The sequence below is a fragment of the Meriones unguiculatus genome, chromosome 17 (genome assembly GCF_030254825.1).
Source record: "Meriones unguiculatus strain TT.TT164.6M chromosome 17, Bangor_MerUng_6.1, whole genome shotgun sequence".
Lineage (NCBI taxonomy): Eukaryota > Metazoa > Chordata > Mammalia > Rodentia > Muridae > Meriones > Meriones unguiculatus.
The window spans coordinates 19,262,154-19,290,035 of record NC_083364.1 but is presented as its reverse complement, the minus strand read 5'-3'; the positions used below and the strand labels follow the sequence as shown (position 1 = coordinate 19,290,035).

The 27,882-nt window shown below is 41.4% G+C and overlaps 1 protein-coding gene and 1 long non-coding RNA gene across 6 annotated transcripts; one reads left to right on the top strand and one right to left on the bottom strand.

The window, feature by feature from the left end:
• Positions 1–11: 11 nt before the first annotated feature.
• LOC110546228 (zinc finger protein 431-like) lies at positions 12–22,386 on the top strand. Of its 5 annotated transcripts, XM_060371249.1 has the most exons (6): positions 16–134; positions 10,153–10,212; positions 14,847–14,973; positions 15,176–15,236; positions 16,468–18,204; positions 21,401–22,386. In XM_060371249.1, exons 1-5 carry the CDS (start codon positions 132–134, stop codon positions 18,197–18,199), a joined length of 1,983 nt encoding a protein of 660 aa, XP_060227232.1. In that variant the 5' UTR covers positions 16–131; the 3' UTR covers positions 18,200–18,204; positions 21,401–22,386. The 5 variants fall into 5 exon arrangements, with proteins under 5 accessions (XP_021488587.2, XP_060227232.1, XP_060227231.1 ...); XM_060371248.1 differs by lacking the exon at positions 21,401–22,386 and having other exon boundaries at positions 17–134; positions 16,468–20,099; XM_021632912.2 differs by lacking the exons at positions 10,153–10,212; positions 21,401–22,386 and having other exon boundaries at positions 12–134; positions 16,468–20,099.
• LOC132648786 (uncharacterized) lies at positions 21,419–27,882 on the bottom strand. The gene is made up of 2 exons (XR_009587191.1): positions 25,532–27,882; positions 21,419–22,354 (listed from the first exon to the last, which is right to left on the bottom strand). It is a non-coding gene; the product is annotated as an uncharacterized LOC132648786 (long non-coding RNA).

Sequence of the window (27,882 nt, the reverse complement as noted above, 5' to 3'; positions counted from 1 at the left end):
GGCGGGCGCTTCCGGTCCGCCATGCTGCAGGCTCGGCTACGGGCCTGAGGGAGGGGCTCGTGGTGCGGTGTTGCGCGCGGTGAGCGGCTGCCGGGAGCCGAGGAGAGCGGGGCGAGCTCGGAGTCCGCGCCATGGTGAGCGGGGCCGCCGTCCCCACGCGGGGAGGAGCCGCGGGAGCCGCAGTGGGTTCGCCCCGGGGGCGGGGACCGGCGGCGAAACTCGGTGTCCGGTGTGATTCTGTTCCTCGGAGGTCCCGGCCCCTCCCTGGGCGCAGCGGGACCTCGGCGTGACTGAGTTCCTCCGGCTGTGCCTGCGCAGAGCGTGGGGAACGGGTGAGCACGTCCCGTCGCTGGCCTCACCGGGCAGCGAGCCTCAGCTGCGTTTGCAGCCGCCGGGAGAGCAGGTGTGCTGACTCGCAGACCCTGCTTTCTCCAGCGTCGTCCACGAGTTGACACTTGACACTTGACACTTGACAGTCAGGAGTCGGCTCCGTCCGCGGTTAGTTCTGTGCGGGTGGAAAGTCTGTGTGGTTAACACATTTGCCTGTAGATGCCACGGTGGTCCAGTCCCGTGTGTTAGTAAGTTCAGACTTACTGGGTTTTCTGGCCTCATGTGTCAAAATTGACTGTTTTAACTGTGTGTTTTTATTAAAATTCTAAGTTTGTTCTCATGTTCTGTCAATCTCTTTATTCTTTCCCAGAAAGTACAGTGTTGTTGTCTTGTTCTTTCCGTCAGGGTTTTTCTCTGGAGACTGACTAGTCTGGCCTAGAAATCACATAAATCCACCTGTCTCTCCCTCCCCAGGGCTGGGATTAAACACGTGGGCTCCCACTACCCAGTGCAGTCCAGTCTTTATTGTAGCTGTATTCGAAGTTTGAAGCCAGAGGATGTCATTGTGTGTACTGTTCATTCAATCTTGCATTTTCCATTAATGAAATGTGCTCAGGTCTGGGGCCCTGTTACATTTCCTAGTGGTCTTAATGAATGAGTCAAGTCAGGGACTCATCCTCTTTTAGTTTACGATTCAGGGCCCCCCTGTTAATCCAGTTAGAGTGAAATGAAGGGCCCAGCCAGTGCTAATAGCAGTGTAATGAGCCAGGAACCCAAGAGAACAGAGACTAGTATCAGTTATTTCCCTGACCATATCAACAGTTTTTAAATTACTCCTGACCAGTTAGCATCGAAACAACAGGTTTTTTTTTTTTTCTTTCAAAGTCAGTTATAGTTTCTTTTAGCTCACGAGAAGTGCGTCTAAGCCTTTTCAATTTTGTAGGCTCATTTCTGTAATGGAATCTAACCGTTTTTTAAATTCAGAAACAGAATCATCTAATACTATTAGGTCCTGATCAACTTGTCTACTTGCTTTGGAAAGCATCAGAAGAGGCACATTTAGTCAACCCATTAGTGTATGCCCACAGAGTAGTCTCAGGGACTCAGTAATAATGTTGTTATCCAAATGAATTAGCCTATAAAGCAGAACATCAATTTTGGCTGCCCCTAGTCGCAATGAGTTTTGTCAGTCAATGGGCTGAAAGTCTGGTTAGTTTCTATCCATATGTCGTATGACGGGGGTCAGGTGTCCGAACATAACCAGCAATGTTGGTCAAATTTTGGCTGGGAATGTTTAACTCCACTCCAGGGTTTCTTCCTGTGGCATAAAGTCTGATTCTCAGATGTTTTACCCTGTTTCCCCAAGGCCAGAATATTTTTAAAGGAATTTTCAGGAAGCCTCAGTTTCACAAACCCTATTATTGTTGTAATGGAAACTCCCTAGTTTCCGGCAACCAGGGGGCTCAGCTGCAGGGCATGCATAAAATTATAAAGTCTGTATTTCTCTTTCAGTAGATAAACCTCCATATCTTTCTGTAATACAACCAGACATTTAAAATGGGCATCAGTGAGCAAAGGTCAAAATGAACATGGTTTGCTGGTCCTTAGTTGCATTAGGTGATACCGTCCTTGCCTTAATTTCCAGGACTAAGCATGAGGGCAGTGGGGGTTGGCCAATGACCTTGTGTTCATACCAAACAAGACTCTGGTGGAGGCCCAGGGAGTGGAAAGGCCTGGAGACCCAATGAAACCTTAATTTTAATGGGCCCATGGCCCAGAGACAGTCATTTGACAGCATTTGTGGCATCCCGTTTAGGGTCTGGGTGTGGTGGATCCATGGTGGATCCTGCTACCTCCACTCCTACTGGAGGAGTGGACAGAATCACCTTCTCGGGTTCTTTTCAGGTTAGTTCCCGCGTCCCTTTGGCTACTCACTTTACCCAGACTGTGTCATAGTACTGGATCAAGCGCAAGCTGGTTGGGCTCAGGTCCTCTGGTTCTCTCAGGTAGTCTAATTAATAGTCTTCAGGGAGGACTGGAGCGCCTGCAGTGGCTTGAGGAAGGAATGGTTGGGGAGTTCTGCCAACCGTGGTCTCTGAGCCTGTGATAGAGAAGGTTTTATAAATATACCCTCATAGTAGAGGAAATCCCTCCCTGTATGGAGTGCAGCTGGCCAGAGGAAAGCAAGGAGGAAGCCCCTGTCCATGCTTTGGTAGACTCTAATGAGAATGCTGTTAAAGGTTTTTGTTTGTTTGTTTAACGTCTGTTTATTCTTTACTGCACGGCCATAACTGGGAAGTCTTAGTGCGCAATGAAGTTTTCAACCTATGTCTAAAGCTTTATTAGCTATTGCTTGAGAGATTTTGGCTATGAAAGCTGGGGTCGTTGTTGGACTCCATTGCTAGGGGTAGACTAACACAGGGGACCTGTTCCTGGAGGAGTATTTTAAGCTACTACTTAAGTAGCTTTAGTCTAGGTGTGGAACACTTTTACCCACCTGGAAAAGGTATGTGTAAAAATAAATATGTACTTTTATCCTACTCCTTCAGACCAGATCTTAGTGAAGTCAGCTTTCCTAGAGTTCTTGGGGATCTTGTTTTCTCATTTGGACCCTTTCCTGGGTGAAGGCTCTCTGTTTTGGATTCACTTAAACACAAACCTGTTGTCATCTGCCTGAGACATCCCATTCTAGGGTGTCCAGTCTAGGTATAACATACCTTGGTCTGAGCAACTCAGAAAGTCTTGTGGACCCAGATGAGTAGCTTGGTGAAGGTTACAAACAGTCCTATCAGATATTTTTGGGAGAATGATCTTTTCCTCTGGTGTCTCCATCACCTTGTGGGTCTGATCTGTGCATTTCTTTTTTACCAAAGAGTCTCAGGCAGAAAGGGATCCTGGTATTTCATCAGAATATCATTCCTTTTCTCACGTGAGAGCCTGGGTCAGATTGCTCCAGTCCTGCTTTCCTGGCTGAGGTACCTGGCTTAGGCCCAGTTTGTTTCAGTTAAAGTAACTGCAGCTCCCAAGTACCTGGTTTCATCTTTCATCTCCTGACAGTCATGGACTAACATCCCTGTCATCAGGCAACAGGATAGTGTAGTTGTTGGCAGTGGGTTTCTGTAACCAGACTGGAGGGGGCTTAGTGATATGGCCTGGGCCTGGGTCACACAGGCATTAGACAGTGTTTGGGCGCTTCTTGGAGGATGGCTTTAACTTACCATGTAGTGCTGTGAGTATAAGATCTAGACTTAGAGTTTTCCATTAGACTTGGAACTGCTATAGACAGGTGGGCTATCCTGTGGCTGCAGGGTTCAGTTATTTGGACAGGTATGTCACAGGGGATTTCCATGGCCCCAAAGTTTGGCCTAAAACCCCTTTTGTCTTTTGTTCCATGGACAAGTGCTAGGGCTGAAGCAGAAGTCAGAGCTGAGTTTACAGCCTCAACTGCTTTTGTTTAGTCTCAGTCTAGGTTAAGGGCTCAGTACCCTTAATACACAAAGATGTGCTGGTGTGCAGAGAGACCTTGCTGTTTCCACAGACTCTGGCATCCCGAGGCAGCAGGATCCAGCTGTACTCAGGAACTCTTGAACCTGTCTCTTGTCTTTGGATTTGGGATCTGAAGGATCTAAGCAATTCTATTCTGAGTCAGGCTCCTTTTGCCTCCCCATAATTTGTTGGGAAGATAGCTAGCCAGATATCTACAAATTGGGCTTTCTTAGCAGACACTCTGTAGCTCAAGGTTTGTAACTTTTGCAGAGTCCCTCAGTGGTCCCTTTCATAATTTGTTTTCCTAGGAAACCTCTGAAGAAAGGGCAGGAACTCTACATTTAGTGTCTTTAAATCCTAGGGCAATCTGTTGTAGGTATTTTGCTTTTTTTAATCTCCCACTGGTTCTGTCCATTTAAAAGCAAGGATGGCTTGATTCACCTCTGCCAATGGGAGAGTCAAGGATGCATGTTTCAGGTCTAAGATAGTGTATACCTATTTCCTCTGGAAGAATCAGATTCAAGAGACTCAGAGGTCCCACGTTTCTTCATAAGCAGGGTGACTGACAGGACACCAGGATGCCTGTGTCTTCAAGCCAGGCAATAAGGACTGCAATTTCCCCTTTTGTTTCTAGGGTCATTGGGTATTATTTATTTTTTTATAAAAGACAGAACTTTCAGCTGGAAGATATTCTTTTGGCAGAGGATAAGATACCAAAGTTTTGTAAGTCTAATTGTGTTTTATTATCAGAGTAGGTGGCAGTGGCTTTAAGTTATATAAAATGTCTTGTCACAATACTCAGCGTTTGTAGTTTTTTAATTTTTTAATTATTTTTTATTTTTTGGTTCTTGTTAAACAAGGTTTTGTGCTACCTCCAACAACTGGGACCTACTTTAATCTTTTAAAAAATTCTTTAATTTTTTTTTCTTCCCTATCTGGGGCCAGTTGGGTGACAAAGGAAATGGCACACTTGCCATAGTCTGGTCTGGTGCTTGAACCAGCATTTTGAAGTAGTTGAGGAAATCAGGTTCTTTGGCCTAAAAAAGGCTGTGGTTATAAGTGACAGGAGCGTTTTTGTCTTCAGTCTGAGGTATTCCTTGTTCTTTTTGCCAACATTGCTTAATTCTTGTTCTGCTGACTCGGTCCTATTCTCCTTCTGCAAATGGTGTATTAGCGCTGTACTTCTTAATAATCTTGCTTAGCATGAGCCATCAGTTTATGGAGAACATACTGATCCCAAATTTTCTAATGTTAACTTGCTCCTGGTCGTTACTCTGATCATCTCCCCTTTGGGGATCTTTTTGCTAGTGTTTTGCATCATGAACCAAGTTTGTTTAAACTTCAATGTCTTGCCTCCACCTCCCATGTGCTAGCATGGTAGCTTTGCCACCACAGGAGGCTGGGAAAGTATTCATGTTTTGGCTAAAAATGTGAAGCCGAGAGAGGTGCCAACAGTCCTAAGTTTGCCTTCTTAAATTTGCTATGTGTGGTGAATATCAGTCACGTGGTTTAAATTTGATCTGGATGGTCTGGGTACACTTTTTTTTTTTTTTTGCTGTGAGGCAGGGAGAGCACTCTACTGCACATTGCTTGATGTTCTGTGTATGCTAGACACCAAGAGGCCAGTAGGAAGAAGGTGAAGTGCCTACCGAGTGCTAGAAGACTGCAGGGCCAAGTTTTGCAGTCTACTGCAATGCCAATCTCTGCAGGTCTGGGACAGTTCTATCCTTTGGTGGAGTCAAGGCTATGAATCATTATGCTGAACCCTGTATAGGACTGTGTGCTTAACAGCTGCCTTGACACTCAGGCCTCACTTGCCAATCAGGGCCCTCAGGTAGGTGTACCCCCTGTCAGAATGGGGGAGGGTACTTACAGTCTGCCAATGCTACAGGCTCATCTCTTGGACTGAGGGACTTTCTGGTTGTTCCCTGTGCTGCGTTGTGATCTACTGGTGGGAACTGTGAGGACAGAAGGTCCTATTTCCGAAGCTGCACCTGGGTGAATGAGGAGCCAGTTTCCACATGGGAAGGAGCCACAGGAGCCAGTGTGGGATCATCCTGGGGGATAGTAGAAAGAGGCAGCTGTACTGTATCCCAGGCAGTCCTGTGAGGACCGATGGGGTCCCCTGAGTTCACATAAGGTCTCAGGCAATGCCTTGAGGTCTATTGAGGTCCTGAAACTCTCAGGCAGAAGCAGGACCTCTGAATAACTTTGTTCACCTGCTTGTGTCTGTGCAGATAATGGGGAGCAGGAGCCTTGTGTGGAAACATCTTTGTTGCTGACATCACTATGCTATGAGCACACCTCAGCTCCTTTCATTGTCCCCATAGAAGGCAGTTTCTTAACTTGCAGAGAGCAATAGTTTCTCTGGTATCTTCTAGAAGTTCTGCACCTTGCAGTAAACATTCAGGTATAGGATCCCCGTGTAGTTAATTTTGTAGGGCCCATGCAGCTAAGTAACAGAGGAAAGCATTCTGTGGCCCGAAGCAGAGACAGTTGAGTCCATCCATACATCTTTCCACAGAGTGTAACTGTGGAAGCGAATCATTGTCATCCAGGTGTTTTACCTTCTCCTCAGTCCCCAGACACAAGATTTTGTTTGGCTCCATTTTATCCCAGTTGGGTATGCTCTGGGCTATGATCAGACAGACTGTCCATGTTGGCTGGAATTTAAGACCTTCGGATTCCTGCTTTAAATTGAATTTACTAGCTTTTGAGACGCTTTTTCACAGTTAGAAAGGCAGCTTCTGTATGATTTAAACACTCACACTTACCCACATCAAGAGACTGCCTTCATTGCTTTCAGCAGACCTGATCCAAGGTTTCCCAGGTTCTCTGATGGAACTGGGTAGGGACATAGACTCAAAGAAAAGATAGGCTCTTAAATCTGAGTTTGGAGACCTCAAATTGTTTAATCTCTTGTTACAGTAGGGAACAGTATATTAAGGAAGCCTGTAATTGAGCCAGAGGAGTTGGCTCCCTCTTTTGGGGGAAATGTCCCCCGCCCCCCCCCCCATTCCCTTCAAAATCTTTCCCTCTTCTTTAGGGCTCTTTCTGCTTAGTTTATATGCATGACATGGTTTATATTTCCCATCCACCTCCTATCTCTGAACACTTGGTCCACAGTTAATGGAACTAGTTGTATAAAATTAGGAGGTATGCCTTTGTGGGAGTAGGTTTGTCTTGTTTATTGAGGTATGTCATTGTAGGTGGGCTTTGAAGTTTTGAAAGACTATTGCAAGGCAGATGTTTCTTTTTGCTTGCCTGCCAATATCAGAAGATGTAATACTCAACCCTGTGCCTGCCTATTGTGATGCTTCCTTTCAAGACGATAATGGACTAATGAGCTGTCATTATAGTCAATCCCCAAATTAAAAGTATTTCATTATAGGAGATACCTTGGTCATAGTTTTTCTTCACAGCCATAGAACAATCATTAAATAATATTCTTTGTGTAATATTTTGGCTAATTATTTCTGTGTATTCTGGCCACTTCCTATAAAATAGAATAAGGCTAAATGAAAGCGTAATGGACTTACAAAACATTCAGTCTATGGCAAGGTTATTAGTATGATTCATACTCAATCTGTTCCATAGAGAAAAAGAGCAACAGTAGGGGCAGAAATAAATGAAATCTGTGTGGTTTGGTGGGGAGGGGGAAGAGGGATTCAGAAAAATAGTTCTAGATGGTTTTGATTGCCGAAACAGAGGCAGCAATTGTCAAGGAGGTTAGAGCCATTAAAGAGAAGGTACCCGCTCTTCTTTGGAAATAAAGAAAAGATGTAAGGATACTACAGCATCCAGCAAAGTGTTTAACTATGGAAGGAAAAGGCCAGGTGATTCCTAGTCCTAGAAATCAGCTCCATTCAGAGTCTGCTGGTGCCCTGTTGCACTGGGGCAGGATCCATCCAAAGCTAGGACCCCATGTGGTGGTATCTTTCTGCTACTTTTTCGTGAAAGAAGAATGATACAGAATTTAAAGGTCATGGAGTCTTCCTTTATTGTTTCAGTTTAGCTGTTGTCACCATCTTTTTTGGCAGAATCATTGCCCTGGTGAGGATACTGTGAGACTTCATTGTATAAAGCAATGGAGATGAGGCCTGGGGTGCAGTTTGAGAATACAGTCTGTTGAGATACCCAAGCTTTGAGATACCTGCCATCAACAGTTGCGTATAGGAAGTAGAAATAGCCAAAGAGGGGGATATATGAGAAATTGCAGAGTGAAAGGGCCGTCTAAGCCCTTTGAAACTGAAGCCCCTGACACAGACCTGAAAATTTTGGTGCTTGCCAAGCAGGGTTTCAGTCTCATCTTGGTCTAATATTTTCTTACATCTTTAAAGTGAAATGTGTATTCTGTTTCTTTCTGTAAATGTAGTTTTAACTTGTGTTTTGATTTTACAAGATGTTTTACAAGATGTCACAATCGAAAGATTGCCTTGAGTATCAGAGGAAACTTGGACATTTGAAACTGTTGAGGCTGTTATATAATATGGGATTTTTTGAAGTTAGACTACATGCATTTTGCATCGTGGGGTTGACAGTGATCCTGTCATGACTTGGATCAAAATGTGGGTTGAATGAAAAATCTCCCAGGTATGATGTATTTGAGCATTTGTCTCTGATTTGTGGCCTTCATTAGGGTGCTTATAAAACCCTTAGGAGGAGGAGCATTTCTGGAGGAAATTAGTTCCTGGGAAAGGGCATTGGATGTTTATACCTCACCACACTTCCTCTTCATTGTGTGCTTGAAACTGAGCAGGCTCTTCCTTCTCATTTAGCCATGCCATCATCACCATTACATACTCCATCCCTAAATAATGTAAGATAAAATAGAAACCATTATTTTTTCTTGTTAAACCATTCTCTGGTCTGGTATTGATATTTTTATGTTTGTATTTTTAGCTGATTGAATTAGATTTTTACACATGTCAAGCATTTGCTCTTATGCTGAGCTTTACTCACATCCGTAACTTTTGAACTTTAGCACACAGAATTATTTTTCGGACCATGATGCTGTGCATTCATGACATTAATACTGATCTCCCAAATCATTGGCTTGTAGTTGTGTAACAGTCTCCCTGCATTTGTAAATATTTTTACTTCTTTTTAATTTTTGAAATGTGTGCATGACATTTTTGCACATGTCTGTATATATATTTATACTGCTTGTGTGACTGGTTTTCACTGAAGTCAAAGAGAGCATTGGATTCTCTTGACCAGGAGTTAGGAGTGGTTGGGAGTGTCCAGGTGAGTGCTGGGGATTGATCCAGGTCCTCTGCAAAAGCAACAGGTGATCTTTATATGCTCTATCATATCATATATGCTCTATTTTTGTGGTTGTTTGCTGTTGTTGTTTTATTGGTTTAGGATCCACATTTGCTTTACTAATGTTTTTGAGAAAATTTGAGAACTTTTAAATCTATTATTCAGTAACTTATTAAAAATACATTCCTTTGTAGGAATATCAGCTTAGCTTTACAGTTTAAAAGGGGTCACTTAAGTTTTCTGATAGACAAGTACTGAAATGATGATGGGTACAACAGATATTATAGGAAAAAGTTTTTTTGGATGGAGAGAGAGAGAGAGAGAGAGAGAGAGAGAGAAAGGAGAGAGGGGAGAGAGAGATGATAGCAGGAGGGGAAGGGTCGCTCCAACAGAGAAAGGGGAGAGAGCAGGAGACAGCAAGACAGCACAAGGGCAAGAAGGCAGGAGGGAGACCAAGTGGTGGGTTGGTTCTTTCATAGCCTCTGTGCAGCTGAACCAGGACGGCCAGGTGTGGCTACCTGGAGGGTGACACATGATGACATAGGTTGCTAGGAAACCCAGAAGCAGGCTGCCTCAATACTAACATTCCTTCCTTTTTCTATAATTAAAAAAGGAGGAGCTTGGGCTGCTTCTCACGTAAGGCAAGTTAAAATATATAAATATAGGTTCATTGGAAGTAGCTCGTTTGCTATGCAAAGGAGTGAGAGAGAGGGAAAAAAGCAATAGCAACAAAATGTCTAGATTACATGGTCAAGAACAGGAGGGGAATCCCCTGCCCTGGAAAGTTCAGGGTAGAGGGTGGGGTTTGCTAGCCATGCCCAGCAGGAGATAGGGGACTGAGGAATGCTGGGAGAACCTAGAGCTACTTGTCCTGGGCCTGAAGCACACGATTCCAGCCTTTTGTTAATAATAAGTAAATAATGGGCGGAGATTCTCTTCTGGCTACTTCCTGCTGACACTGGGGACACTACGGAGGTCAAAAGGCTGAAATGCTGGCCAAGTCCAGGAAGAACAGGCTGTTATTTATTTATTTATTTATTTACTTACTTATTTATTTTATTTTTTGAACAGGCTGTTTTGATGCAGTCTAAGGTCTCTGAGAACATCCATGGCTGGGAGGATAAAGTGCAGGTACAGCTTTGATGAAGTCTGTGAGATCAGACTGGAACACCCGTAGGTATTTTCTTAGGTGCTGTCATGGATATAGAAAATACCTTGGTCTGGCAGGATACTGGAACATTTACAGAGGTAGAAGACAAAGTTAAGTAGGTTATGGAGAAAATTCCTTTAGGTGTATATTTAAAACTTTTGAAAGAGTGAACAGAGGTGGAAAGTTTGGATCAAAGAGACTTACTTGAACATGGGAACCTCCATTTACCCAATCATTGGTGGTAATTAAAAAGGTTTTATTTTGGATCTGTCATCTAAGGGAACTTGAGGCCACATTTGGTTGCAGAAGTGTGTAAGCTTAGAGGCCCTTAAAACAGGCACTAGGTATAGAAACCTGAAATTCTCCAGAAGACATCTCAGAGGAGAATCTGAAGGAAAGGACTGATGGACTATTCCCATTGGGCAGGTAGGAGTCAGTGACCTGTCAAGGTGTCCCAAGAGCAAGTTTTGACTCAGTAGATTAATATGGTATAATCTGTTCCAACAGCTTGTTAGCATTGGCCCGAGACCAAGGGCACAGTTGCCCATATCAGACATGGTTTGTCTAGCTAGGATTTTGTAGATGAGTGAGATTGGGAGGGAGCAAAACTGTGCTGGTAGAGGGAAAATCTTACTCAGGGGAGGAGGTCCTAGATGAAGGGTTTGGGTGTAGGTTGGCGAGAGCAGTAGGGAGTGTTTGCGCCAACCAGAAGTGAAGACTCCTGAATCAGTCGGTGTTGGATGTAGGCATGTAGCAATGGGTACAAAACCAGAGAAAGGGGAGGAATCCCATCCTCTGAGATAGGCAATAGGTGGGAAACTTATCTGGAGTCCAACTGAGCTAAGTGGTGGATTCAGGTGGGTTTCCTGCAGCTTACAAGAATCCCTTTTAAGTTTTAGAAAGGAGATAAGACTTTAGACATGTTAGCATCACCATTGTAATCTGCAGTGAAATATACAGTATGGAAAAAGGCAGTAGACATACACCTTTGTGTGAACAACATAAACATTCTTTAAGGTGAGCTCTGAAAAGGCCTTTTGTGAAGTAGAAGGGGCAAAAGCCCACTCAATCTTAACTTTTAGTATGATTACACATTATGGAAAAGAGGCTTAGCCAATGTTTAATTTTGCATTTACCAACTTTAAAATATTTTCTTAGACACTCAAACATTTATAATTTTCATTTACCAACCTTAAAACACTTTCTTACACCTTCAAACATTTATAACTTGCCTTTACCAATCTTAAAACACTTTCTTAGGCTCTCAATCCTTTAGACCCATCATAACTTGCGTAGACCTTCAAATATTTGTAACTTGCATTAACCAACCTTAAAGTACTTTCTTAGATCCTCATAACGTCTGTATCCTGAGGTTTTGTATCTAATTATTTACTATGAGACATAGGGGAGACTGTTGTGAACATTCATTGTCCTTTAGCTAAAGGGATGGTAAAAGGTTACATCTGAGGCCTGTTTTTTGAGTCTGATAACAAACATGTAACAGTGCTAGGAGGAAGGCTTAAGGCCTGGTCTCCTGCATATGAAGACTGAGAAGGCACCTGAAGCCTCCCAAGACAGAAGTTGGCAATATGTCCGTGGGACCCGAGTGTGAGATTTAAACAAACCTGCAGTGTTACCCAGTGCTGGGCGATGGTGGTAGAGGTCGCTAAATCTAGGAGCCATTTGTCCTCTACCAGTCCAAGGAGCTTGAAGGCTGTAAGTGTCTGCAGCTCTTGCGCTGGTTGAGCCTCTATGCCCATGGCTGGGCATAGAGGACAAGCCTGTACGGGAGCATTTTGATTTCAGAGGCCAGTCTGCCAGCAGGCAGTCATGGCTTGTTGAGGCAGCCAAGGGACCAGCATTCTTCCCAGCTGCATTTGAAGCAGTCACCTGGTGGAGTTGACTTTTGGTTATACCCTGGTGCAGTGGGGTATTGCATTTCTGCTGGAATGCCAACAGCCTCAGAGCAACAAGGTATGGAGCACAGTTTTGTCCTGTAGATGAGCCTATTGGGGGGACTCTTAATTATTTTTACCATCTCCTGTATGGTGACTCAAGGACCATCCGCAGCTGTTCAATTAAGATAGCAGTGAGACCATGTTTGTATCTGTAGGACTATAAATATATTTTTGGATACGTTAGAGGACTTGATCATCTATGAGATGAGTGGCTATTAACTTGCATTTTTAGGACTTTGGGTTTCGTTCCTGTTAAGTTGGAGCCTTAAAAGTGATAAACATAGTCCATTAAAGCAAGACCATAACAGTTTCCTGTATGATATAGTATATAAAAAATCCACACCTTGTAAAAGTCTAAGGCTATATTATAGATTAATAATGTTATCATATTTAGAAAATAAGAACAGGCATATTGTAACATTTTTTATAGTAAAGATCAGTAAAAACAGTAAAAACAGTGATTAAGTTTTAACATAAATGAATAAATGCCTCTAAAATTAATAGATCTTAATTTAGAGTATTCTTGGAGTTATATCATATCGTTTTAAGGGTATCTAGGCAAAAACTTTTATTTAGTAAACCCTGAGTTATAAGTTTTAAAACCAATAATATAGTAGAACAGTATAAAGCAAATTTAAAATTACATTTGAATTTATTAATACCAAACCTATTAGCCAGAAAGCCTATGGTGAATCTGGATCACAGGCACTCCTGACGGGAGAAACAGCATTTATTAATTCAGGAATTGATAAAGACATAGGCAGTTAGATGTACACTTTAAATTAACTTAATTTGAATAGACCTTTATAACCTTGAAATTTTAGCATCACATAAAAATTATTTTGAACCAGGGTTGGATCATATATATATATATCATGTTGTAAAAATATAACTTTAAATTAATATACAACTCCATAACCATTTAAAATGAAACTTGTTGTTTTTAGTCTAAAAGGAGATAAACAGTTAGTTATGACTAAGGAAGTCTTATAAATGTAAACCCAATGAGCAAATGATATAAATCATTAGATAAGAATTTACAGCATAAAATATTTTTTTAAAGAGCAGAGTCTACAGAAATTAGGAAGAAAAGAATTTTTTAAAATGTGGGAAGTAGGGCCTTAGAGGTAGGTCAGAGATGTTTTGAGAGCCAATGTTTAGAAAGTGGTTTATAGTTCTGCGGGGTGGGGTAGGGGCAAGCGTCTGTGAGACCCCAGCTCATGGCACACCTTCTCTCTTCTAAAACCAACATGGCAGCTTGCCATGCGTGGTGTGCAACCGCAGCGGCACTGTGAGACCAGGTGCTTGCTGGTGGGATGGCTATCCCTGCCCATTTTGAAACTCTCTGCTTACACTTGGTAGCTGAAAACTCTTCTCTGCAAGCAAGCCTCTCGTGGCAGGCATTCCTAGGGAGATTTAAAACCTTGTGTGTGGGGGTGCTGAGGCAGCAGCACAATTTAAAGCCATCTGTGTGTGCGCAGCGTCCCCAGCAATTGCTTCCCTAAAAGCAATAGTTTGAAGCATGCTGTGTCTGTGACAGTTCCAGCTTCTGGTGCGAGTGTCCCCGTTTCCCCAAGCTGGTTCTAGCACAGCGTGAGTGTCCTCCTTGTCCCAGGTGCTAGGAGCACATGGCAGGCCTCCGAGTCTGAGCAGCCACAAGCAGAGGGACAGGTGTGCAAGGTAAAGGCAGGGCAGTTGAGAAAGTGTAGGTTTTAAGGCATATGTGGTTGAGTGGTGGTTAGGGATAGTTGGAACAGAAGAAAAGTCTGTTGTGGGCATCATTGTTTGCTTAAAGGTGTGCTGGTGTGACCAGACCAGGTGTTAGGATTGTACATCGTTACACGGTGGGTTCACAAGTTACACCACATGACTGGTTTCATGTGGGAGGTTTATTAAGGAAGGGGGAAGGGGTCACAGAGACCATCTCTGGGTAGGGCAAGAGATAGACAGAGAGAGAGGAGGTGGTACAAGTTCTCTTATAAGGTGATCCAGAGCATGCACAGGTGGTTTTGGGTGGTCCATAGGTGGCCTCATGGATGCCTGATATCGGGTTTGTCAGGTCCCTTGGGCTGGTTGTAGAGATGCCTGCTTAGGGATCCCAACAACAGGTGCTACTAGGAGAGCCCTTCCTGGCCCAACAAGTACAGGGTTGGAATGAATGTTTAAATCATTGAAGGAAATTTGATTGAGCCCTTTAGTACTCTTTATCTTTTTGCTTTATTTGTTGGAGACAGAATCTCACTATATACCTTTGTCTGTCCTGGAAATCTACATAGAGCAGGCTGGCCTGGCAATCACAGTTTCACCTGTTTGTTCTTCCTGTAGTTTGGGATTAAAAACATGCACCACTGAGCCCGTATTGTCCCCCCTTTTTTTATGTTAGTCATTTTGATACAATTTTGCTGATACATACTAGTGTTGTGTGTATGTTACTATACAAATAGTAATGCTATATTCTATTTAGTTGGCACAGAAATGTACGACATCACCCTCAGTTTCAATTTCCTTATTGAGTTAGTGATTCCATTTGAAATGTTATTACATGGAGTTAATGTACCAAGTGCACAGAATTATGTAAATATATCCTGAATAAACTGTACTTTTACAGTGAAGTAAGATACACCATTTCTATTATGTACATGTATGGGACATTTTAGGATGCAGTGTCCTATGAGGATGTGCATGTGAACTTCACTCATGAAGAGTGGGCTTTGCTGGATCCTTCCCAGAAGAGCCTCTACAAAGATGTGATGCTGGAGACCTACTGGAACCTCACTGCTATAGGTAAGAACTGGAGTTTTCCTCCACTTTTTACCTTAGAGAGATAAGCCTTTCTTGGAGATTGGTGCTCTTCTGTGGATTTTACTATGAAAGGAAGAATGTGGTAAAGGAACCAGGCATTGTTCTTAGGTTCACTTAAGAGAGTAATTTCAGTTTTGTATAATTTCCAGTAATATATCAGATATTTTCTGGTACTGTATTTTAGGGTACAAATGGGAAGATCACAATATTGAAGAACATTGTCAAAGTTCTGGAAGACATGGAAGGTAATTTTCATAATCTAGCTGATACGTATGTGCCTTTGGAGAAATTTTATGTACCTTGAAGTTTTAATGAAAAGCAGCAGTGTAAGTAAGCACAGCACTGGGGTGATTATTAACTTCTTAAATAGCATGTATCCAATATCATATAGCTGATCATTGTTTGCAGACCTGCCTTTAAGAAACTGGTGGTCTGCATAACTATGGCTTCTGTAGACATGTGTGTTTGAATGCTTGGCCCATAGGGAGAGGCACTGTTAGGAGGTGTGGCCTTGTTGGAGTAGGTATGACCTTGTTAGAGGAAGGTGTCATTGTGGAGGTGGCCTTTGAGGTCTCTTATGCTCAAGCTATGCCCAGTCTCCTCTTCTGCTGCCTGAGGATTAAGTTGTAGACCTCTCAGCTCTGTCTCCAGCATCATGCCTGCCTGCATGGCACCATGTTTCCTGCTATGACAGTAATTGACTAAACTTCTGAAACTGTAAGCCAGCTGCAGTTAAATGTTTTCTTTCATAAGAGTTACTGTGATCATAGTGTCTCTTCACAGCAATGGAAACCCTAAGACAGAAACAAAACAAGAAGCCAGACATTGGTGGTATATAACTTTAATCCCAGCACTCAGGAGGCAGGTGGGTTTTCCAAGAGTTAGAGGCTAGCCTGGTCTACAGAATGAGTTCCAGGAGAGCCAGGGCTACTCAGAGAAACCTTATCTTGAACCTACCCCCCCCAACTAAAAAAATAGAACAATGCTTTAACAAATGTCACAGTTTTAATCATATACATGTGGCTGGGCATGCTGCTGCATGCCTTTAATCCCCGCACTCAGGAGGCAGAGGTAGGTGGATCGCTGTGAGTTTGAGGCCAGCCTGGTCTACAATGCAAGTCCATGACATTCAGGGCTACATAGAGAAACCCTGTCTCAAAAAAAAATCTTAAAAAAAATCATATACATGTGAGACCATTCTGTAGAACTGTCCATTCACTTGGTTTATTACCACCTAATTATTGTAAAAGGCATACATACTGGTAAGGAGATTGGGGTATGTCTAAGAGATTTTATAAACAAATCATCCATATTAAAGCTACTGTCCTTCATATACTTGTAGTGACTTTTATGAAAGAAAAGGTTGTTATGGTGGAGAAATCTGAATCATCTATACCACATACCTATGAGACACAAATGGTTAGACTATATGAATGCAATGTGAAAACCTTTTATTTATTATCCTTCATTTAACAGATGTATCATCTGTCACTCTGGATACAAACCATGTGAGCATGAGGGATATGGAAAGAATCAATGTACTTCTGTCTCTCCCAGAACAATTAGAAGATATTTAGTAGTCCCTACTATGAGAAGACATGATGTCTGCAATACAAGTTTGCAATTACTTGGTTTTCCAACTTTAGTAGGAAAACATAAACAAACTCACACTGGAGAGAAACCTCATGAGTACAAAGAATATGGAAAATCTTCAGTCTGTCCTGGTTCACTTTGCACATGCAGTGTGACTCATAGTATAGGAAAATGTTGTGGATGTAATCAGTGTGGTAGAACTCTGAGTTCTTCCAGTTCTTTTTTACCATGTGAAAAAACTCATATGGAAAAAAGAAATGATACATGTAGTAAAGGCTTTGACTATCACAGGTATCTTGAAACACAGAAAAGGACCAATAATGAAAAGGATCTTCATGAATGTAATCAACACGATAAAGCCTTTAGATCTAATTCCTCTTTACAGTTACACCAAAGAAATCTTTTGGAAATAAAGTCTTTTGGAAATGAAGATAATCAAAGTGACAAAGCGTTTGCATATCATAGTCTTCATCAAGTACCTAGATTTCATCCTAGAGAGAAAAGGTATGGATATCATCAGTGTGGTAAAGCCTTTGCATGTCCCAGTTATCTTCAAATACATGAAAGAATTAATACATCAGAGAAACCCTTTGAATGTAATCAGTGTAGTAAAGCCTTTGCTTATAAAAGTCATCTTCACAGGCATGAAAGGATTCATACTGGAGAGAAACCCTATGGATGTAAAAAATGTGGTAAAGCCTTTGCATGTAACAGTTATCTTCAAATGCATGAAAGAAGTCATACTGGAGAGAAGCCCTATGAATGTAATCAGTGTGGTAAAGCCTTTGCACGTAATAGTCATCTTCACAGACATGAAAGAAGTCACACAGGAGAGAAACCCTATGAATGTAATCAGTGTGGTAAAGCGTTTGGGTGTAACAGTAATCTTCAAAGGCATGAAAGAAGTCACACTGGAGAGAAACCCTATGGACGTAAACATAAATGTGATAAAGCCTTTGCACAGAATAACAAACCTCAAAGGCATGAAAGAAGTCATAGTGGAGAAAAACCCTATGGACGTAAACAATGTGATAAAGCCTTTGCACAGAACAGTTGTCTTCACAGTCATGAAAGAAGTCTTACTGGACAAAAACCCTATGAATATAATCAAATTGGTAAAGCCTTTGCACAGAACAGTCATTTTTTCCATCATAAAAGAAGTCATATTAGAGAAAAATCCTATGGATGTAGGCTATGTGGTAAAGCCTTTGGACGTAACAGTAATCTTCAAAGGCATGAAAGAAGTCATACTGGAGAGAAACCTTATGAATGTAATCAGTGTGGTAAAGCCTTTTCACAGAGCAGCCATCTTCATAGGCATGAAAGAAGTCATACTGGGGAGAAACCCTATGAATGTAGTCAATGTTTTAAAGCCTTTGCTTGTAAAAGTGATCTTCACAGGCATGAAAGAAGACACACTGGAGAGAAACACTATGGGTGTAATCAATGTGGTAGAGCCTTTTTACAGAACAGTCATCTTCACAGGCATGAAAGAAGTCATACTGGACAAAAACCTTATGAATGTAATCATTGTAATAAAGCTTTTGTGTGTTTTAGCAACCTTCAAAAGCATGACCGAATTCACACTGGTAAAAAGCCCCATGAACCTGAATGAATAAGGTAAAGTCTTGAATTCCACATACATTTTTTTTCACTGAGCTATCACTGGAATTTTTTTCACTGGGATATGAGTAAGATTAGTAGAAAATATTGTCTACTTTACAAACTATAAACATATTGTCATCCAGGAATATAGGAACATAGAACAACTTAAATAGTAAAACTTATTTCCAACTGAAACTGATATTGATTTGTCATTATTTTTTAGATTATGTTACTTTATCCTGAAGACTAAATGCTCATTCTTAACGTTTCTCAGAAACACAGATGAATGCCAGAGAATTGTTTCAAGAAGTAAAGGTAGTTCCTCCTGAGGTTGATGACCTGAGTTCATTCTCTGGGAGACAAATATTACTCATTCAGGTTTTTCTCTGGTTAGTCCTCATGGATTGTTTGCACACCCACACACCAGCATTTACATTAATATTTTTGAAATGGAAATAATGGCCAGTGAATTTTCTCAGTAGTTTAGGACACTTGCTGCTGAACTTGACTAGCTTGTTTTTTTCTGGGTACTCACATAGAAGAACTCTATAATAGATACCTGTCAATTGTCCTGATACTGGCACATGTCCACCATGTAGCACATATGTTTATATACATTTAAAAATTTTTGTTCGTTTTTGGTTTATTTGACACAGGGTTTCTCTGTGGAGCCTTGACTGTCCCAGAACTCACTCTGTAGACCAGCCTGGTCTCAAACTCAGAGATCTGCCTGCTTGTGCCTCTGCTTCCTGGGTACTGGGATTCAAGGCTTGCTCCACCACCACCTTGCCAGTTAAAAAATTTTAAAGAGGTAAAATTTACAAAGCAATTAACCAAAATATTAAGAACATGGGGAATAATTTACCAGTTGAAATTAATACATTGAAAATTTCCAAGAAGTATTACTGTTCATCAAAACATGATGGTTCCTGTTTTGATCTTACCTTATTTTTTCATTGCCTTATTCAAAGACAAGTCATTAAAAATAAAATCTCACTTGGTCATAGTGTTGCTTGCTTGTAATCCCAGTACTTGTGAGACACAGGCATGTGGATCTCTCGATGTTTAAGGCCAACCTGGTCCACATAGTGAGTTTTGGGATGGACATAACTATTTAGAGAAATTCTTTCTTAAAAATCTAAAAAGGGAGTTTGTAAAGATGATTGCTTTTTCAAAGAACTAAGGTTTAATTCCCAGCACACACATGGAAATTCACAACTGTTTGTAAGTCAAGTTTCATGGTATACAACACCCTCATACAGATATACAAGCAAAACAGTTATGCATGTAAAATAAAAATCATTTTAAAAAGCATATATCACATTATGAGACTTTACTTAACATAATTTGGACTCATGTTTACACAAGTAAAAGTCCTTGCCTACATCTAGAAAACTGTGTTAACAATTACAATAAGAACCAATTTGCAGTGTCCATTCAGAAATCCTGTTCAATCCTTCAATGCCCAAACAGCAACAATGTTCATCACCTATTAAGGGATAGAAGGCAGAATGAGGAAAGGGGCATCTTCATTTTCTGTATTATAATGGCATCTTTGGGAGCTGGAGATTTGACTTTATAGTACTACTGCTGTTGGGTAGCCAAGGTTGGTTCTTCGCACCCACATCAGATGGCACAGAACTACCTGTAAATCCTGGTCCAGGACACCTGATGAACTTTTCTGCCTTTTCTGGGTACCTGGTATTCTTATGGTGTAAAGACAGAGCTATATGTTGTGTGTGTGTGAGAGATATATATGTATGTATGTATGTATGGTACTCTATTTTATATATATATATAATGTATGCTGTATAAATGTGGTACTCTATTTTAAAAGTTGCTTTCTTCATGTATATTTTGTTACTTTTTAATTAACATTAAATAAATTTAACTAATGTATATTGTCAGAACACTGTCTTGGAATGGAGTCCTATGAAGAGAGTTCTGAGTGCTTATGTGAACGCTCAAAAAAACAAGACTTTCATGACCTAGATTTCTTCAAATCCCAGTATTGCTTTTAGAATGTGTTTTGGGGTTACTCTCAATAACCAGTTAGGAGTGAGTTTCTTTTCCTATTACTCACTATTGTTCATTATTATTAAGTTAAAATTTTAAACTACCTTTATATACTTCTGTGGAAAAACATTGTTTTTCTGACTGTATCCAGCTTGAGCACATAAGAACTTTACTCATTTGATTTTTTCCCCAAACATCAAAGTACAAATTGCCTGGGTCTCTGAATAAAGTTGGCTATTACATAGACTCATTAGACTTCAGTCTTCCTAATCTGTCAGCTCCATGCTCCCAGATCCCACTATCTAGTACAGTGATAAGTGGCCCTTGAACAGGGACCAGATGTCATGTAGAATGTAAGACAGTGAGGACCCTCAGAGAAGTGGGTAATTGAAAATAGTGGGGCAGACCTTGGGAAGGCTTTGCCTTATGTTGAGCTAGTGCAAGGAACACAAGTCTTAAAACCACAACTAGTAGATTACTTGCAAATTGTTTCTAACTCCTGATTTCCAGAAGATGGAACATAGGTCAGGAAGTATGAGACAGATATTTCAAAAGGATATTGAAAAGGTATAAAAATTAAAGGGAAAGACCCCTGTTCAATTTTGGATCACTTGGTCATCAACTTGGATTGTTATCAAAATAATTAAGGAAATTAAGGAGCATATTAATCATGAGGAAGTAAAGATGAATTCCTTGAATGAATATAAACTTTATGATCAAACTTTAAAATTGTCAAAAGAAGGAAAAAAAAAGCAAAAAAGAGAAATTTCCTCATTTCAGGTGACTGCTTCCTCAGCTCCCTGACTGGAACTTCCTTTAGAACATATCCATTTTCTTAAAAAGACCCTCAAATATGCACGTGTTGAATATTTTATTAATCAGTCTAAGCTTTGAGTCTCCATTTGATGAGGACTTAGGAGAGGCTGTAAAAAAGTTAATTTCATTTACCAATTCCTTTGTGGCCTCATGAACTGAGATTGGTATTTCCAGTGCAATTATAGCAATATCAAAATATTCATATGGACTAACCAATCTATTTATAAAAGGAGAGATGCATTGGGCAGTCCCCATGTTATCTTGAGTCAAAAATAACTATAGGTATTTGAATTCAGACCAGTATAGGCCTTTGTATATCATGTGGATTCATCACTGACTTTAAACTTAGTTATTTTTTCCACTAAATTGTTTCTTACAGCATTACAGCACAAGAGGATAAAGTTTTGGAATGGATTTATTTACACCATAACAGTCAGAAAATACTAACTGGTCAAGGGGAGCTTGACAGTCTTATTTACCTAAGCCCACTGCTATCCCTAAGAATTGTCTTATTAAGTTTTGGATTGGCTCTTTGTCATGGGCATGAGTTCGTAGGCACAGTGGGCCTAGAGAAGAAACATGTCAGTTGCCAGAAGTTGGTTTGTTGCAAAACCTACGTAACCACGGAGACCCTTTGAGAAACTGCATTTCAACCAGGAACTGAAGTTGATCGGAGAGTATGGGCTCTGGAACCATGTGAGGTGTGGAGGGCCAAGTTTACCTTGGCCAAGATCCTCAAGGCTGCCTGGGAGCTGATGATGCTGGAAGAAAAGGATCCACAGCATCATTTTGAAGGCAATGCTCTCCTGAGGTGGCTTGTCCTCAGCAGGAGCTGGAGAAGGACAAGATGAAGCTGGTTACATTCTGCACTGAAGATGAGGATTTCCTGGAGAGGCAGCTGCAGACCCAGGTTTCTATTGATCCATCCATCCATCCATCCTACAGTTGCCTGCATGCCAGAAGAAGGTACCAGATCTCATTAGAGATGGTTGTGAGCCACCACATGGTTGCTGGGAATTGAACTCAGGACCTTTGGAAGAACAGCCAGTGTGCTCTCTCCAGCCTCAGACCCAGATCTTTAAGCTGGGCCTGGCCAAATCTATTCATCATGCCCGTGTGCTTATCCGCCAGCGTCAAGAGGGTCCGCAAGCAGGTGATGAACATCCCATCCTTCATTGTCCATCTGGGCTCCCGCAAGCACATTGTCTTCTCCCTCCATTCTCCTTCAGTGAAGAGGAAGAACACCAAGGTGTTCCAGGGTGGTGCTGGAGCTGGTGATGATGAGGAAGAGAAATACTTCCTGCACTGGAGGACTGTCTAGTTTTCCAGTTGACTAATAAACAGAATTGACACTTGGTTAAAAAATTGTTTTGGATTGAAAATACTTCTTTTATACAGTACATATTCATTCTGATGATAAGATATATTTTGCCTTTTCTGATCCATCACTCAATTATAAAGAATATCAAAGGATATCAAAGGACTGTATTTCCTGCTTGACAGTCTCCCCTACTACATTTCAATGCAGTGTTGGAAAGGTTTTATAGCCTGTGAGGCAGGAATTCCCTCAGGCTTAATTATTCATTATATAGGTGATATCCTGTTAGCTACCTCCAAAGAGCTACAATACATATGTTATGACTCAGGATATGCTACATAAAAAATGGGCTTATTATTGCACTGAAGAGGTAAATATTTGGGACATATTATTAGAACTGCTGCTAAACCGCAAAAACAAAACAAAACAAAAAACCAAAGTCCATTAGACCAGACAATTTTTAAAAACTTAATGACTTTTAGAAGTTAGTAGAGCATATTAATTGGCCATATCATCCTTTTGAAATGCCTAATTATACACAAATGATTTTATTTAAAACTGTAGAAGGACAGACAACATTGGATAGTTCCTGAACATTCCCTCAAGAGGTAAAGTAAGGACTACAGGTGTTTGAATCCAGGGTGAAAGGGGCATTTGTGCAGCATGTGTAGTCTTTGCTGTCTTTATTTGCTAAACGGTTTCCTACATGTGTTACAGCACAAGAGGATAAGCCTTTGGATTGGATTTATTTACATCATGAGGATCAGGAAATACTAATATTTATGATCATCCTTTTTTTTTTAAAATTATACTTTATTTACTTTGTATCCCCCCTCTAGTTCCCTCCCTCCTCCCCTTCCAATCCCTTCCTTCCTCCCCCTTCTCCATACACTCCCCTCCCCAAGTCCACTGGTAGGGGAGGGTTTCTTTTTCTTCCTTCTGATCCTAGTCTGTTAGGTCTCATCAGGAGTGGCTGCATTGTCTTCCTCTGTGGCCTGGTAAGGCTGCTCCCCCCTCAGGGGGAGATGATCAAAGAGCAGGCCAATCAGTTCATGTCAGATGAAGTCCTGTTCCCATTACTATGGAACCCACTTGGACACTGAACTGCCATGGGCTACATCTGTGCAGGGGTTCTAGGTTCTCTCCATGCATGATACTTGGTTGGAGTATGAGTCTCAGGAAAGACCCCTGTGCTCAAATTTTTTGGTTCCTTGTGGACCTTCTGTCCTCTCCAGATCTAACTATTATTTCCCACTTCTTTCTGCCCAAAGGATCATGCTTTTTTTTTTTTTAATTTTTTTTATGATCATGCTTTTTAACCCAAAGCCATAGCTTTTGCTAGGACTCAAAGGCATGAGTCTACTCCAGATGTTTTACAGACAACTATTAGCTGTTTTTTCTACAATGTAGATTTTAATAAGGATTAATGCTAATATATCTAAAACTTTTATCTATTTTTTGTAAACATGTAAGCTTCAGGGAATTAGGGAAGTTATAAGACTTCCACTTTTCACAGATCAGATGGACTCCAGATAAGTACAGCCTGCATTTCCACATCTTCCTATTCCTGAGGGTGGGATCTCTCTGCTGGTAGTGGGGTTTCTTCCCTTCCCTAATTACTAGTATTATGGACCAGAAAGTCCCAAATGTGACATTTTTCTTTAAGTTCCTAAACTTCTGTCCCTAGTCTATATTTTTGTCAGCAGATTTTCACTTGGCTGACTGACACCATCCAAGAATGAGCTGCAGACTAAAAATTGCTGTGAGCCCTGAACTTGCTGAAAGTGACTGGTCCAGTCCATGTAATTGCTCCCTGTCTCTTTAGGTGGGTCAGCAAACCAGATGCCTCTGATGAATGTCCCAGTGCCTAAATCCTCTCTCACATTTTCATTAGCATTCCAGCCTTCCTGTGTCCTGACAAAGATGCCCTAGTTTCAGCAGGAAGTAGTTATAGAAGAGTATGTTGCCTCTTGTCTCAGATGGGCTGGGATGTTAGATCAAAAGGAAACTCCCTGACATAGGGAACAGAATGGCTACCATAGTGCTGGCATACCAGGAATGGTACATGTTAAGACCAAATAGATCCAGATTATCAACACATATATTCATTAGCTGAAATAGTTGTACAATATGATAGGGCACTCTCACTTCTCTATGTAAACCAAAGATTGTATAGATTTAAGAAAAAAATGTTTCTATACAAACCACCCAGGAATCATTAGAAATAATCTAGTATACTAAAAACAAGCAAACAGACGAACAAAAGTGGGAGGACTGAGATAAAGTAAATAACTGGTCCACATTCTCATTTCCAGGTTTCTTCTAGATAGTAACTGATTTCAGCCATCCTAGGGCCTTTGACCCTTCTGTTTCTGATAATTGCTCTTGGCTCTTGCATCATTAATACCTTAACTAGATGACAATTTATGTCTGGGAACAGTTAAGCTGATAGTTATCATATCCCAATATAAACAGGTACCCACTGCAGAGTCAAGAATTTGACTCAGGGTACAACTCAAGAGGGGGAATGTGAGCTCTAAAGTTAAGTTCATGTTTTAATTGCTGTCCCTAAGAGATCCTTGAAACAAAATACCCCTAACCTGTAAGCCCCTTACCCGGGGACAGATATGTCATGAAATGCTGGAGGTTGTTGTTTATAGGAGATAACAAGCCATATGTTTTCACTTCTCTGAACAAGGTTGTTTCACTCAGCTGTACCAGATGTGCTTGATCTCATGGGAGGGAACTACATAAGCAGGCAATAAATCAGATGTATGCTTGCCTCTGATTGAATGGAAGTGGGAGGTACGCAGGCTGGGAAGAACCTCAGGACATGTGCTTATCCCTGATTGGACATAGTGGGAAATACTATGGGCTTATGGGATTGCCTTCTTAAGCCTCTGTAAGATGTGACTCATGGGCATTTTGGCCAGAGTCCATCCTCCTGGTCTGTATCTAATTAAAGCTTGCTTCAGATTTGGCTCGAAGCTGGTGGTAGTGGTCTCAAGTGGAGGTGTCCTCTACCAACCTGTGGGTCCAAGCTGTCCATCACTTCCTTTTGCATCCTCCATTTCTCTTTGGTTATACCATGTACTCTTAGGTAGCACTGGATTAGGGTATGTCACCAGAATATTAATAGTTCCACTAGTCTTTGAGACACTTGTCTGGCAGCCAGGTCAGTGGCCCACTTACCTCTTCCCTCAGGGGAGTCATCTTTTTGATGTCCTTGGCAGTGGAGGATAGCAACTCATAGGAGAAGTCAAATAGTGACTAGGAGAGCCAGATTTCCTCTTTGCTTTTAATGTCCTTTCCCCAGCACTGAGGATCCCTGTCTTCTTATAGATCACACCATCATGGACATATGCAGTAGCAAAGGCATAGCAACTGTTCATATATATGCTGGCAGATTTTTCTTTTCACATCTGAAAGCCTGGGTTACAGCAATCAATTCTGCTCTCTGGGCTGAGGTACCTGCCCTAAAGCCTGGACCCAAATTGTTTCCATAAAGTACCTACTGCAGCTCCTGCATACCTGGTTCCATCTGTGTAGAGTCCTGCATTAGGATCTGTCAAGGGGTGTCCATTAAGTGTAGGAAGATCCCCAGACCACTGTGGTTACCTCAAGATAATCATGGATGAGCATCTGTAGGTTATTCTCAGGCAAGAGTGTACAAGGATTTATGGTACTGGATCACATTAGACATCCCGTATTTGGATGTTCCTTGGAAGAGGGCTTCAACTGCATGAGATGCTGAGCATAAGATACTGACCCAGAGCTGACTTGTCTTCTTTTAAAATAGCTGTACCTACTACAGCTCTTAGGTGGGCCATCCTGAGGAAACAGAGTCCAAACTTTAGAGTATTTTCATGACCCTAAAGTTTGGGTTATAACCCCTTTTGCAATGCCTTTAGTTTCATGGACAAACAGATGAAAGGTTTTGAGACATCTGGGTGTGCTAGAGCTGGAGCTGAAGTCAGCGCTGTTTTTAGAGCTTTTTGTTCAGTCTGGTCCAGATTAGGGGCTTAGTACCCTCTTTTGTGCTGGTGTGTAGAGGCTTTGCTATTTCTGGAAACTCTGGCATCCAGATCTGGCAATACCCAACCACACCCAGGAACTCTTGAATCTGTCTCTTAGTTTTTTCGGTTGGGATCTGAAGGATGGCAGCAATCCTACTCTGAAACAGGCTCCTTTTGCCTTCCCTCAGTTGGGTAGCCAAGATAGGTAACCTCTGAGGTACAAAGTCGGCTTTTTTAGGAGACACTCTGTAACCCAATGTCTGGAATTCTTGTAGCAGTTCCTCAGTGGCCCTTCTACAATTTCAGTTTCAGAGGACAGGAGTATGTCATCCACATTCTGTAAAAGCATGGTCCCAGGAAACTTCTGACAGAGGGCAGGAGGTCAGTACTTAGTGCCACGTCAAATAGTTCTTAAATCCTTGGGGAAAGTTTGTACAAGTAAGTTGTCCAGTTTAACCTCCCTCTGGGCCTGTCCATTCAAAAGCAAAAATGGTTGATTCACCTCTGCTAATGAAAGGCTGAAGAATACATATTTCAAGTCAAAGACAATCTATACCTGTTTCTCTGGAGGAATCATGCTTATGGGAGTGTATGGGTTTGGAGCTGTGTGGTGAATGGTCTCAAACCTTTTGCTAACATCTCTTAGATCTTGGACAGGTCTATAATCAGAGGTCCCAGGTTTCTCCACAGGCAGGAGATGTGGGTGCCAGCACAACTAGCAACACACCAGGATGCATGTCTCTAAGCCAGGCAATATGGACTGCAATTTCTTCTTTTGCTTCCAGGGTCATTGGTTATTATTTAATCTGTATGGCAGTAACCGAACTGGTTAATTAAACAATTATAGGAATTTAATGTAAGGCCAATCCTTAATACTCTTGGGATTTTTTTTTCTGCAAATCTGAGAGATAGTCTGTTTCTCTTGATTGGGGGCATGATTTTTAGCTCAGAGGCAGTCCTCTGACAAAGGGCAAAACATCAAAGTTTTTCTGGGTGTCTGTAAGCCTAACTGTGTTTTATCATCAGAGAAGGTGATATTCTTTCCTGATAGGCATTCAAAAAAGATAGAAAGTACTCAAGGGCCCACTCAAAATTCATTCAAAAAGTTAAACATTCACCCACCTCTGTGCTTGTCTTTCAAAAACTAGAGTCCTCCAGTTTAAACTGTAAAGCTAATATGATATTCCTGCAACGGAATGCATTTTTGATGACTTACTGGCTGAAAGATCAAAAACATCCCAAAATGTTATCAAAGTAATGGATAATTTTAAAAGAACGAGGAGGAGGAAGAAGAGGAAGAAGAGAGAGAGAGAGAGAGAGAGAGAGAGAGAGAGAGAGAGAGAGAAACACCTTAGGGTAGAAAGAAGGCCCAACAATTTAAGTTTATATCTTGGGTTTGAAGAGGACCTGTATCAACCTTCAGCACTCACTTGGAGGCTCACAATCATCTGTAACTTCAGGTCAAGAGAATCCAATGCTCAGTGACTTCTGTGAACATCAGGCACACATGGTATACATCCATGTATA